Here is a 13,993-nt window from a genome sequence, read left to right as displayed (position 1 = left end):
TTAGTTATTAGTATGATTTATGACTAATTAGTGATCAATTGATTCATGCCATGCATTTTTTTTTTTACTGCAAGTGCAGATATTACCTGCATGCATAGCTTGTGATAGAGCAAAAGAGCTCAAGAAGAAGCTTTGTTCTTTCCCCAGCTTTGTTACTTCTTCTGTATGATTTTGGGGAAACCATTTCACTCTTCACTACATCCCTGGCCAAAAATCTGTAGTGCCTGTCAACACACAAAAAAAAAAAGTTAAAACCCAATCCATAATTTCCAGGTGTGGTAAATCTTTGGATACAATTGACCAGCTGTGTTGATCAACCACATCATGCTGTATCAGTCCTAGCAGACTCATTTGCCCTTTTGATTTCAGTTGGTTTGTAGCAAACTCTTATCCTGCTCTTCCCCCTGTAGCAGTTTGGGGAACAGTTATCCTGAGAGTTACAGGGAAATCCCATATTCCATTCTGCAAAAATCAGCACTTGTTAACACTTGTTTGCATCATCTGCACATCAAAAGTAGATGACAACAACAACAACAAAATCTGTGCTTGGTGTTTAATGATCTCTTCTTGTTATTCATGACATAAAGGATCTAGGAAAATGCTCAGACTGTGCTGTAAGGACAACCCTGAATGGCTTTAAGCTGAATGAGGGTGGGTTTAGATAATAAATTATGAAGAAATTCTTTACTGTGAGACTGGTCAGGCCCTGCCACTGGTTGCCTGGAGAAGCTGTGGGTGCTCAGTCCCTGGAAGTGTTCAAGATCAGGTTGGATGGGGTTCTGAGCACCCTGGTCTGGTGGAAGGTGTCCCTGCCCATGGCAGGGATTTGGAACTGAATGATCTTGAAGGTCCCTTCCAACACAAACCTCTCTGTGTTTCTGTGGCTGCTCTTGGTTCTTTGCCCATGCTGATGAGTCTTCTGTGCAGAAGGAACTTTGCTGTACACCAAAGTAGTCACAAGATGGAGCTCACGAAGTCCCTGTGACTTTGTCCAGACCAATAAACTGAACAGAAGTGCTCGTTTGTATGCACATGCATACCTGGAGAGCTGTGAGCACAGGGCACTGGAGGTTGGCTTGATCTTTCTGACTTCAAAATTAAGAGCTCTGGAAATGTGAGCTGGTACTGGTACAACTCCTGAATATGCAGCACCTCACTGCTGGCATGGGAATGAACAGCTTTCCATCAAATTTGGAGCGGTGGAGCAAGCCAGCAGCCCAAATGTGGAAAAGAGACATGTTTTGAAGTTGGGGTCCCACTGAGCTGGGCTTTGAGTAAGAATCTTAAAATCAAGTAGAAACATAAGAAGTTCAGATGAGATCTGCTAGGGTTCTAAATCTCCACAGCACTTTGCCTATTGCAGAAATTATGCAGTCCTCCTTATTTTGCTGGCGGAGAGAAGATTTGGATTTCCCTACTCATTCTCTTTATTTGTTTGTGGAGAGTAAGAATGGAGAGGGTCAATCTTGCCTCTTGGGGATGGTCCTGTGCAGGGCCTGGAGCTGGACTTGATGATCCTTCCCTTCTAAACTCAGGATATTTTGTGAATATCTGGGCTGTGCTGGGCAGTGGGTTTACAAGCCCAAATGCCATGTGAGGAGCTGGTGTTGAGATGTCAGCACAGCCCTGAGCAGTGCTGAGTTTGGCTGGTCACATGTGGCAGCTGTGTGATTCTACCAACAAAACTTTCTGTTTCTGCAGCCATAAAGTGCCCCTGGAAAGGCCCCAAATACCCTGGTTGGTGGATTGACTGAATCAGAAGTACAATTCCTCTGCAGGCTGACACTCCTTTGCTTTCTTCCACAGAAGCTGGTTTCCAGATCTACATTGAAACATCAGGGAAAAGGCAGCCTGAAGGATGGCAACACCATTGCTGAAATGTCAGCAAGCAGACTCGGGATCAAAGACTTAACCTTCCTTCGTGTGTTGGGAAAGGGGAGCTTTGGAAAGGTGAGAGTTATTCCTGGCTATTTGGTGAGAAACCACATTCCTTATTTAGGAAGCCCTAAGGCAGCTGAAATGATTTCATAACATGGTGCACAGGCTGTGGAGTGGTACTCCAGAGCAAGTACTAAGTGGTACTTGCTTTGTGCAGCAAAGTTGGTTACAGAGAGCAGGGAGAAAAGACAAGAGAAAGAAAGCAGACAGCAAAGTGAAGAACTGGCTATCACAAAAAAGAACTTAGCACCTGAAGGAAAATCTGCATGCCAGGGCCTATACCAGGAGCTGCAAGTGTGTGTTAGCACCCGTTTGGGCAGCATTTCTTGGAGCATGTAAAGACTTTTCCTTTAAAGGCAACAAGGCAGTGGTTTCAAATGTGGTGAGATGGTGGTTTTGTTTCTCTGCTTTGCCAGGAAGATGATGTGAAAGAGTGTGTTTGAGTTTTATAACTGAGGAGGGAGGTGGAATGAAAGGCCCTGCTCAGGCTGTTTGTGCTGGCACAGTGGGTGACCTTCAGCCAGGCAGCCCTGTGCCAGACAGGAGCAGCATGTGGGTATGTCTGTCCAGAGCAGCCTGCTGCAGGCATGGTGCGTGTCATTGATTGTACACTGATGCTGACAGGCTGACTCACTGTGGTCCACAAGCCTGGTTGTGAGATGGGTGACATTTCCAGCCTGGGAAGGTGTGAGAGGCTCTGTGCTGCTCAGACACTTGACATTCACCCCTGGTTTTGGTTTTAGGTGATGCTTGCCAAGATAAAAGAGAGTGGGGAGCTGTATGCAGTGAAGGTGCTGAAGAAGGATGTCATTCTCCAGGATGACGACGTTGAGTGCACCATGATCGAGAAACGCATCCTCTCCTTATCCAGGAACCACCCCTTCCTCACCAAGCTCTACTGCTGCTTCCAGACTCCTGTAAGTACAGCCCAGGCAGTGGCCAGCCTTCCTCCTGGCACTGGCTGCCATGAGGGACCTTGCTGTGGGTTTGGTCCCTGGCCTGGTATCAATGTCCATCTCAGACCCAGGAGAAACCTCTCTGCTCGAGGATATGTGGCAATGTTCTTCACTCAGGGTCAGCAAATGTAGAATTTGCAGGCAGCCCCGACATGGGAAGAGATGAGAATCTTGACTCCATGTTTCAGAAGGCTGATTTATTATTTTATGATATATATGTTATATTAAAAGAAAATTATATACTAAAAACTATACTAAAGAAATAGGATTTCATCAGAAAGCTGGAAAGGAAAGGAATGATAATAGAATCTTGTGACTGACTAGAGAGTCTGAGACAGCTGGCCTGTGATTGGCCATTAATTAAAAACAACCACATGAGACCAATCAAAGATGCACCTGTTGTATTCCACAGCAGCAGATAATCAATGTTTACATTTCATTTCTGAGGCCTCTCAGCTTCTCAGGAGAAAAATGCTAGCAAGAGGATTTTTCATAAAATATATCCATGACAAGGATGAACAGAGCACTGTGCTGTATTGCACCTCTGACATCTGCTGGGCATTTGGCAAAAAAATCCTGGCCTTTTCTGAGCTGCCTAACAAACTGGTAAAGCACAAAGCCTTTCTTTGTGTCTTCCCTAGAAACATCTCTGTACCATTGAACATTTCCAAGTGCAAATGTCTGCACACCTGCAGTGTCCTCTGGTTGCTCTGGGATCTCAGGCTCTGCTCTGTTGCTGCCTGAATTTTTAAGAAGGATGTATTTGCATTGAGTTTTCTGCAAACTTTAAGATTTGCACTTGGAACTGGAGGTAGCCTCTGGTGTCTGCCAGCCTTTGTAGACTGCTCAGAACTGAACAAAAGCTCCTTTAGGGGTTACTGGCAGGGTCTGCCTGACAGGGGTGGACACTGAGTCAGATCCATGTATGGTTGGTGTTGCTTTTTGTGTAGGGCAGACAGATGGCAGCATTGCTGTTCCTTGTGCCCTGTGTACCTGAATAGAGGACAAGACATGGGCTGAGTGCCTGGCTGGGAGCCTCAGCTGGTGTGTGCTGGTGCTGGGAGCCTCAGCTGGTGTGGGTGGTGGAGGGAGGAGTGGCTGAGATGGAGGCAGTGGCCACAGCCATGTATGGCAAGGTCAATTTGGGAATCCCTCAGCTAAGCTGTTATTAGGACCAAAGCATTTCATGCAGTGTAGCTCTTCAAAACTGCCTGGGCTCCTTTCCACTTGCATTTTGTTCTTAGCTAAAGGGCAGTGGAGCTTGTTTTCCTCTTACAGGAGGTAGGAGAAACTTGCCCTTTTAATTGCAGCTTTGCTCCTCCTACATAAACCCAAAATACCTTAAAAAACCAAAAAAAGAGCAAATGTATTCAGCCACCCACCCATTTCTCTTTTGCACTGGGGTGATGCAACAGCCAGCTATGGAGGTGAAGAGCTGCTCATTTAGGGTGGAGCCTTTGGGTAGACTCATCTGATAGAAATGAGTGGTTTGTGCTGGGTTTTATTTAATGCACAGCTCACATGGTTCACAGAGCAGCTGTGCTGTATAGCAGAAATGAAACTTAAAGCTCACTGTTGTCAGTAGTAACCAAAGAAACTTTTATGTTGTGATATTTCAACTTGCAATGGCTTTCCTGAAGTATCAGGAAATATCCAGTATTGATGTGTTCTGTTTGAGGTCAAATGTGGACTTTGCCACTCACTGCTATGGCCTTTGCTTTGGCTTTGCTTACTGAATTTGCAGTGTGGATGTGAGAGCAGCAAGTGTGCTCCTGGGCTGTGCAGAGTGCTTCTTATGAACTCAGGGAGGATTCAAGGTCACTGTGTGAGCAACTGCTTGTCATGTTCAAAAACCTGAACACAGTCTGCTGTGGGTGCAGGCAGGCTCTTCTGGGCTACTGGAGTAATTGCAGAGTCTTTTGCAAAGAGGAAGAAAAGGGGAGAACTCAGCCTGTTTAGACTAGCAAATTGAAAGCAAAAAGAGGATCTGATTGATGTCTGCAGATGTCAAGCACTGGAGGAGGGAAACAAAGCTGTCAAGATGCTGGTTAAGATTAAATGAGTCTAGACTGGCCATGGGTACAGTTAGACTGGAAATTAAAAGGAGGTTGCTGAACAGTAGAGCAGCCTGGAACAGGAGTTTCTGGACCAGCTTGTCATCAGAGGAGCAGAGGGAAGAATCCCTCAGCCCTTGGTGCCCTGAACACAGAGCTGGTCACTCCTTGAAAAGGTGCCAAAAGAGTGGTGCTTGTGTAGCAGGACCCTGCTATTTCCAGTCTTTCCTGGGTTCCTCTTTCACTTGAATCCCACTTCCCCTCTGCTGATAAACAACACAGAAAAGGGAAGCATTTTTTACCAAAAAAAAGCAGATTTCAAATTGAGGTGGTTCATGATATCTTTTGGCCATGGTCTGCACTCAGTGACACCAACTTCAGTCCAGAATAACCAGGTTTAAATTGTTTATAAAAGCACAATTAAACCCCTCTGCTATAGCAGCGAAATTATTTCAACAGCAGGGTATTCACTGGTCACATCCTTCCAGGAAGGCTTAACCAGGCTGATACAAACTTGGGGTTTCTGTTAATTGCTTGTATGGCATGGGGATATCCCCTCCATTAGCAAGACCTTGGCAGAAAAAGATATCTATATATAAAAATCATTATAGTTGTAAAAAGAGCAACCACTTATTCAAAATGTCATCCTGCAGCCATATTTAAAAATTTATGGACTTGGGACATGGTAGCACAAATACCCAGTTTGCAATTACATGGAAACCACATCACATGTATCACAGTTACAGCCCAGACACTTAAAATGTGGTATTAATGGTTCATGTTATAAAAAACCCCCACAACTCCAGTCTGCCATGGAGATCCTGGTTACGTAATGACCTACAGGGCCTGCCTTTGGGAAGTTTTCAAGAACTGGCCACTTTGAGGTCCCTTACCATTTGTCAAGGCCAAGTCAAAGCCTGATCCCATAAGATCAGGACAAGCTGGGACTGACTGGCAGAGGAGCAGCCCAGCTGGGAGGCAGGCAGGGCTGATGGAAGGTGCCAGGTTCAGCCTGAGCCAGCAGTGCAGCTCCATGGAATGTGGGCTAAACGATGGACCAGGCTGCTTCAGGAGCTTGGAATAGCCATTATCCATTCTGCCTGGCACTGGTGAGGCTGCACCAGACACAGGGGTGTCCAGTTACAGCCTCCCCCATCCCAGTTCAAAAGGAAATCATGGAAACTCCAAAGGAAGGCTCTTGGAAGTGACTGAGATGCTGCTGCAGTTTGACGACAGAGCACTCATGGGATCTGAGAATTTGACTAGATCCAGAGCCACTTGAATTCTGTTTCTTTTACAATATCCCAGCCAAAGCAGCAAACTCTTCCCCTGGAGTAAGCAGCCTGGGGGTGACTTTAGCAGCCTGGGGCATGTCTGTGCAGCACAGTGTGATGTTGTGTGATGCCAGGAATGCAGCATTGTTCCAGGGATGCCCCATCTCTGGAAGTGTCCAAGGCCAGGTTGGATGAAGCTCTGAGCAACCTGATCTAGTGAAAGGTGTCCCTGTACAGGAGAGGAAGGTTGTAATCAGATAATCTTTAACATCCCTTCCAACCCAAACCATTCTGTGATTCCACAATTAGCTGAGCAGGCACAAGTACCTGAAACAGCAATGCCTTACCTGAGCTCATCTATACTGCTGCTTTTCCTGCTTGCCTATTTTAGAGCTGGCTGAGGTTTTTCTGAGCTTTCATTGGCGCCTGATGGTTTCCAGAAAGGTTTTCTGTTCTCTTGTGCTGCCTCTGTGCTCAGTGAGAGCCTGCCCCAGTCTCAGCTGCAGCCTCAGTGATGCCCTCCAGCAAGAGCAGCTTTATTTGCCCAGGGTGGGCTCCAGGCACCTCCTCACTCCACCAGGGCTGAATCCTGCAGCCACTAGGTGGTAGGAGCTGCAAGGGCTGTCCCTGCCTGTGGGTCACAGTTTTCGGAGCCTAAAGATGAAATATCAGCAGCTCAGAGTGCTGGCAGAGGCTGGATGGAGCCATCTGTGTGCCCAGCACTGGGCTGGGCAGTTTTGGACTTGGGCAGTTTTGGACTTGCACCTCTGGATTCCTTTCCTATGAAAGGCAAGGAAGGAGTCCAGATGCTCCATTGCAGGGGGGAAGTTTAAATCTTGCTTCAGCTACATCTGTGGGGAGGTCTTGCCTGCTCACCACCTCTCTGTTTATTTAAATTTTACAATTTTTTTAATTGAAGGCCTTGCCCTGGGAACTTTCCACTTTGCCTAAGCCATTTACCTCTGCTTTTTCTAAGGCCTTAGAGTAATTCTTTGGTGCCAGAGAGGATTATGCTTCTGCTCCAGTAATCTGTGAGTTGCTGACAGGTGCTGGGACCTGTGGATAATAGTGGATCCTTCACTGGGGGTGACAAGCACCAAAAAGTGTTTGTTTCCTTTTACCTGACCCTGGTGTCATGCAACACCTCAACAATACTGTCCTAGGAGGGGTGAAAGAGGCTATAGGTATAAATAGCTAAGTCAGTAATATAATCCTGGGGAATGTGAATCCTGGAATGTTTTAATTAAAATCAGTTTGCAGTAAGCAGGTCCTGTCTTTGGGGTTTAGGAGCCATCCTTCCTGCACAGGTGGCTTGCTTTTAAATCCTTTTGTCTCCACTCATATGCATGAGAATGAAGAGGGCTGGGGGAGATCAGCTTCCCATGCCAATAGTGTTGAATAGCTTCTGGTTTTAGGTTTATTGCCCTTATCCCTTTTCTCATGACCAAAGGGTCCTTCCAGGGGACTGTCCCCCAGGCAATGCTGTTCCCAGCACTGTCCCCATCAGCCAGCCTGATCATTATATGGATTTGCTTTCCCTCTGGCTCTGCTGACAGTTGCTGAGGCTCAGAGCCTGCCCCTGTTGTTCCAAAAATAGTGAGACAGGAGCACTTGGCAGCAGGCTGTGATTTTCTATAACGAGAGTCCTTCAAGATAATGATGAGCAGGGGTGCTCTGCAAGCCAGGCAGGACTGGCCTGGGACTCCAGGACAGTACAATCATGGAACTGCTCCCATTTTGGGAGGGCAGTGGCTGTTTGGCACCCAGCTTTTTGTCCCCATTTCTGACTGAGGGCTTGTGTTGTGCTTCTCCACATCTCCACTGGCTCTTGGGGCACTCAGGCAGCCCTGCCAGGGTCAGTGTGGTCATCTTGACAAGGGTTTAGAGATATGAGCCTGTGTTTCACCTCCAGAAGAGTTAGAGCTGACCTGGGGCCCTCAACAGGAGCATCATTTTCAAGTGAGGGCCCACAAGCCAAAGTGCTGGTGCTGAGAGGTGGCAGCTCACCCCCCCTTGTCCCCAGGTGCCACAAGGGAGGTCTAAGTGCCCTTGTGTGTCCAGGGACTCCTCAGTCGTGGATCCCCCAGGGGATCTCCAGCATCAGCCTGGTTGTCCACCAGCCACCCCAGCATCACCAGATGGGCAGAGCACAGAGCAGAGCCTGGTGTGGTGGAGGTGAGGGAGGCTGGGGAGGTAGTGACAGCTTTCCTGGGGTTCTGGGAGATGAACAAGTGCCCTGACACAGACCTTGGAATGTGCTGGTGGGCGTTCAGGAAGCAGTTGAGGCCTTTTTGATGTTCTCTTTGAAAGGCTCTGGGAGGGAGCCCTTTGGGAGCAGAGGGGATGGCTTTGATGCACTCCCAGGCTCTGAACCCCCTGCATTCCCTCTGTGGCACATTGTGGAGGCACAGCTCCATGTGTGCATTCACATGACAGCCAAATGCACTTCTTGGATGCTTTTCTGCAGGCATTGAGACTTTTTCTCTTATTCTTGAGAGTTGGCACCTGTGTTAGCCCCAAGCCACACTGCTGGAAGGCTCTGCAAGTCAGGCTGGAAGGAGCTGCAGTTGTTCTTTACCTGGGTTGGCAGGTTGGTTTTTGGGGGGGTTCTTGGACAGGGAGGGACGGGAATTTCTTCTCTCTCCCTTCACTCCCCAGTGCAGATCCTGCAGCTGTGTGCCCTCATGTTGACTTTGTGACCACGGCAGGGACAGCCAGTTTCTGCTTTCCTCTGGCTCTTGTTTAGCACAGAATAAAGCCAGGCTGGTTGAAAGCGCATCTTCCTGTGGTTTGACAGTGTCCACATCACCAAAACCCCCTGATGTGTTTGCTGGCACTCTGGTTCCAGCTGTCAGTAAACCTGATGTGAGAGGCCTCTGCAGCCTGCTCAGAAAATCTCTGCTTTTTCTGCCATCTGCAGTGCCACCTTGCAGTGGTCACTTTGCTGCAGGAACATTTGAGGCCAGGGGGGTTTTTGCAGGCAGGAGGTGAAACAAGATCAGACTGACATTTGTGACTCTAATCTGTGAACTTTGCTGGATGTCCACGCTCGGGATGCACACTGGGGCACTGAGAGCTGAGGTGAAAACATGAGCTGCAGGCTTGGAAGGGTCAGCTGCCATCGTCCTATCGTAGTCCCCAGTGTAACTTTCTTACCCCACATGGCTGAGGGACTTTGGATATTTGCATTTTCATGAAGCTGATATAAATGCCTGTCTCCATCTGCAGTGGCTAACGGGAGAGACTTTGTAGCTTGGACAAATCATCAAGCTCACTGCAAGGGTAGCCCGAATATGTTGCCTATGGTTAGCCACAGTATGTGAAACTAATGGTTTTTGTCCTTAAAATCAAGGAAGTTGAGGCTTAAAATGAGATCAAAATGGAAGCAGCTCTCAAGCAGCCCTGAGCAAGCAAGTGCCAGTCAGTACTGAGGAGGAAGGGGAAGAAAAAAACAAAGTCAGTCTAAGCTCAGAGAAGAGGTAACTAACGGAGGTGTGAGCCACTGGTGCTGTAGCTTTCAGTCTCTTTGAATCCATATTGATTTACAGGTGATATTTAAGGTGAGAAGGTGATTCACAAATCCTCACAGCAAGCTGTTTCCAAGTGGCTTTTGGGTGTTTTGGCACTCTTAATTTTTGTGAAGATCTTTGGCTGAGTTGTAGAGGTCTCTAGCCTTCCCTAGCCCTGCCTGAGGCAGCAGATATTGCAGAGCTCAGTATTTTGTAAAATGGGAAGAGATGTTGCAGGTTGGTCACTCTGAATGGAAAAGACCAATTTCAGTGGCCTTTTTGAGCTGAGGGCTGTAAAAAAAGAGTGGTATTTACAGGGCTGTTCTCTCCTGAGACACCAAGATGCCAGCAGCCAGCTGATGACCTTATGCAGATGACCTTTAAGTCTTTGATTAACAGGTAATGTCTATAGTGTCATACACTCTAGTTCCTTATTTCTCAATTTATTCCCCTCTAAGTTCAGTCAGTCCTTTGAATTTTTGTAATCTTTGAGGTGGGAAGACGTATTTCTTTTCTTTACCATTTTAAAAGGTCTGAGAGGGAAGATTTTGTATTGCTGCTTCTTTTCAGTTTGTTTTATATCCTTTTAATACTTCACTTTAATTATGCTCAAAGTGTCTTGTTGTTTTTTAATTGGGATTAAAAAAACAGACATTTTAAACATAATTGATTTGCTTATCTGAGTTTTGAGGTTTTTTTCTAATTTGGGTCTGGTTTAAAATGGAACAGGTACAGGTGAACAAGATAATAATCCTTTTGCGCATAGGGTGTGTAAAAGTTTCTAGGGAAAAGATGAGCTAATAGTGTAACACTGCTGTGAATTAGGCTGCCTTGCAGGGAGGGGATGAGGAGGAAGGATGTGTGTATGCTTCACTTGAATACCCCAGAAGATGCATTGTTCCAGACAAACGACTGAATTTGCCTGTTACAAAAGCTCCAGCATATGAGCTTGACATTTCAGCCAAGTAGTTGAGAAAATAGGGGCAGGAATTTGGAGGATGCAGTTAGATTTGTTTTGGTTTTTTTCCCCTGGGGCAAGTGGGAACCCACAACCCCCTCAGCCCATCCTGGTTTGTGGTTGTCATCCTTGAGCTCCTCTGGAATGGGCTGGATGTTGATGTGCACTGTGCACCCGAGTGCCAGGGCCACCTTCACCCCCAGGGACCCTGCAGAGTTTATTTATGCAAGTGGCAAGAGCCAGTTTATGATTCTCTGGGCCATCTGTATGTGCCTTGCTGCTGTGGCCCCACAGGGAGTCTTGTGGTGCCCACTGTCAGCAGTGTCAGAGAGCAGAGTGTGATGGGGTGATAACCAGTGATAACTGCCTCATTTAGGTTTGGGACTATTAATTAAAGGACCTAAAAATGAACCTGGTGTGGGGAAGTGACCTGAGATTGTCAGAAATATTCTCACCAGCTACCCAGCCTGAAGGAGACACCCCAAGCACCTTATTCCTATTCTGAGCTGGCTTAATTTCCACTGCACCTCCTTCTAGCTTAAAAAACCACCCAAAACCAGCAGAAGAGAGAAACCTTCCCTTTCTTAGCCTTTCAGCTGCATCCCACAGTGAGCCCTCATCTGAGTACCCCAGGGCTGTGTGTGCCATCTGTGGCTTGGTTCCCTGAGGGAGAAGTGGTTCCTGGGGCTGGCAGCACTTCTGCAGCCCCTGGAGCAGGGAGGAAGAGCAGCTCCACAGAGCAGCTGGCTGTAAAACCTGCTGTCTCTCTGTCTGGGACTTTGGGCCACGTGGGGTTCCTTCTGAGCCAGCATGGGGCAGAGCTGTTCCTTTATGTAGTGGCTGTGATTTGAAACCAGAGGACCAAATCTTCACCTGACATCAGTCACTGCCTTGCTTCGTCTGGAAATTTGGGGCTGAGCTCATGAGGTCTGCTCTTGTGCTCACACTTGTGTTTGTGTAAGGGTTATTGTGGTGGCTGCTTCGTGGTGGGCCTGTTCACAGGACGCCTGTGATGCTCCTTGGGTTTGAAACCATGTGTGACCCCCCCGGATAGCCTGTTCTCCCTAACCTTGGAGCTGGGAGCAGCAGGTGGGGTGCAGGGCTGCCTTGGCCCAGGGTTAGGTATGGAGAGGAAGCATTTCCAGCAGGAATTCATAGAATCTGTGTATTCTGTTGTGAAGGGTTGGTATGGAATCATAGACTCATGGAATAGGCTGAGTTGGGAGGGATCCATCAGCAGCACTGAGTCCAACTCCTTGCCCTGCACAGAGTCCCACCCTGTGCCTGAGGGCATTGTCCAAACCCTCCTTGAGCTCTGCCAGCCTTGGTGCTGTAACCACTGCCCTGGGAGCCTGTTCAGTGCCCAAACACCCTCTGGGTGAAGAACCTTTTCCTGATATCCAACCCAAACCTCCCCTGACACAGTTTCAGGCCATTCCCTCAGGTTCTGTCACTGGGCACCACAGAGATTAGTGCCTGCCCCTCTGCCTCCCTCATGAAGATGTTGAAGAACCACAGTGAGGGAAGGGAAGCACTTCCAACAGGAATTCGCAGAATCTCTGAATGCTGTGGAGGCATTTCCAGCAGGAATTCATGGGTTTTGTGGAGGTCTGGGAATGGAGGGATGGGCATTTCCTCACAGAGCAGCATCTAAGAGTGGGGCATGACTGTGTTAGTCCTAAAAAAATAAATATTCAGTTACAAGCCTGTGTCTTATTTCTCCTCCAGATCCTGTGCTTTGCAGTGCTTTGACCCAGATCCAGATGGCCCCTTGCACTGCTGGGGAGTTGGACATGTGGCTTTCTGGAGCCCAGTGCTGAGAAATCATGGTTTATTTGCTTGCTCTCAGCAAGACCTAGGGCAGATTTGCTTTGTGTGGGGGTTGTGGACCACAAAGGGAGAACATTGGGAACACTGAGAGAGCCTGCCAGCTCTTGTAATTATCTTGTAATGATTTGTTTGCAAGCTCCCTAAGCCCTGCTACTCTTTTTGGAAACAATACATTTTCTCTGGGAAGCAGCGACACAGCTGTGTCTGTTTGGGGATGATTTGGAAAACCTCCTTTCTGCTCTGCAAAGCATAAACTACCAAAACAGGGGGAAATGACTCTTTTCTTGGGGAAGCCCTTTGGCTTCAGTGAACTCAGATCTAGCCCAAAGCTGATTTTCTAAGGAGTTGTGTGCATGAATTATTTCCAAAAAGATCAAATGCAAACTAAGCGGAATTCCTGAGCCAGGCTGATTTTTTTGTGGGGGAAAATTGGAGCCTTGTGATTGGTGATAAGGTCCCAGGAGGTCTTATGTAGGTTGCAAATGGACATCAGCTATGACTTTTAAGTAGAAGAGGGTAGAAGTTGGCCATCACACTGCTGGTTTGGGGCACAGGGAGAAAAAGGATGCTCTTCAAATAAAATCTGGATTTTTTTTTTTTTCCCCTGTGATGACAAAGAGAAAAGGTACGAGGATCCAAAGCAGCTTGTAGAGCTTGTGAGGACAAAGGGCTAAAGTGATGCTTGAGATGGATTTTAGTGTTTGCAAGGGGCAGTAACCAGTGTGCGGGTTGTCCTTCTTGGTGGCTCTTGCAGTCAGGAAATTTCTTCAACTCCACAAAACCCCCTAAGACAATGAACAAATATAATGGGTGTATGTAGCTGCTGTCAGCCACTGCTGTGCTTCCAACAGCCTCTGCCCTGCTAATGGGTGAACAAATAGGGGTGGAAAACTGAAATGAAAAGAAATAAATTTTTAGAAAAGCCAAGAAAAATAAAAAAGACAGCTCTCTGGTGTGAAAATGGACAGGATTAATCTCTGCGTGTAGGTTGAAAGAAACCTGCTTGATCCCGTGGATTTTATTTCCTCCAAGTGTTTTTTTAATTTACAGTAACAATTGCTCTGAGAGTTTATTCTTCCTGATCCCAGGCCAGGAGTGGTGCAATGTGATTTCCTCCTGTGGCTGCCACTTGCTGCGAAGCCTTTGGTGTCTCTGTTTCCTGTTGACTCAAATGCTCCTTTCTTACCACGTCAAACAGAGATCCCACATCAGGCAGACTTCTGGGCAAAGCACAATAGAAAATAGACACGTGAGGAGTCCAGCATTGGGCCCTGTCAAAAAATAAATCCAGCTTTCAACTCCTCCTAATTCCCACTGATAGTCCCCAAGAAAGCAGGAGACACATAACTGACTCTTAGGTCGAATTTGCAAGTGTCTGAACTATCTGGTGTTTTAAGATTTACTTTTCCTGGCCCTTTCTTAAGTTATTTACCCTGTCTTACTCTTCTGGCTACAAATTGCTTTCTTTTTTTCT

The 13,993-nt window shown here is 47.2% G+C and overlaps 1 protein-coding gene across 1 annotated transcript in view; it reads left to right on the top strand.

Moving 5' to 3' along the window:
• Positions 1 to 13,993, top strand: part of PRKCH (protein kinase C eta) — a 114,728-nt gene that overhangs the window by 52,090 nt on the left and 48,645 nt on the right. Inside the window, exons 8-9 of the mRNA XM_005491657.3 lie at positions 1,807 to 1,950; positions 2,682 to 2,855. Coding sequence (XP_005491714.1) covers positions 1,807 to 1,950; positions 2,682 to 2,855 — 318 coding nt within the window. The remainder of the gene's footprint in view (positions 1 to 1,806; positions 1,951 to 2,681; positions 2,856 to 13,993) is intronic.

This window comes from Zonotrichia albicollis, chromosome 6 (genome assembly GCF_047830755.1).
Source record: "Zonotrichia albicollis isolate bZonAlb1 chromosome 6, bZonAlb1.hap1, whole genome shotgun sequence".
Lineage (NCBI taxonomy): Eukaryota > Metazoa > Chordata > Aves > Passeriformes > Passerellidae > Zonotrichia > Zonotrichia albicollis.
The sequence above is the reverse complement of the archived record's forward strand: the minus strand, read 5'-3'. Positions and strand labels throughout refer to the sequence as shown.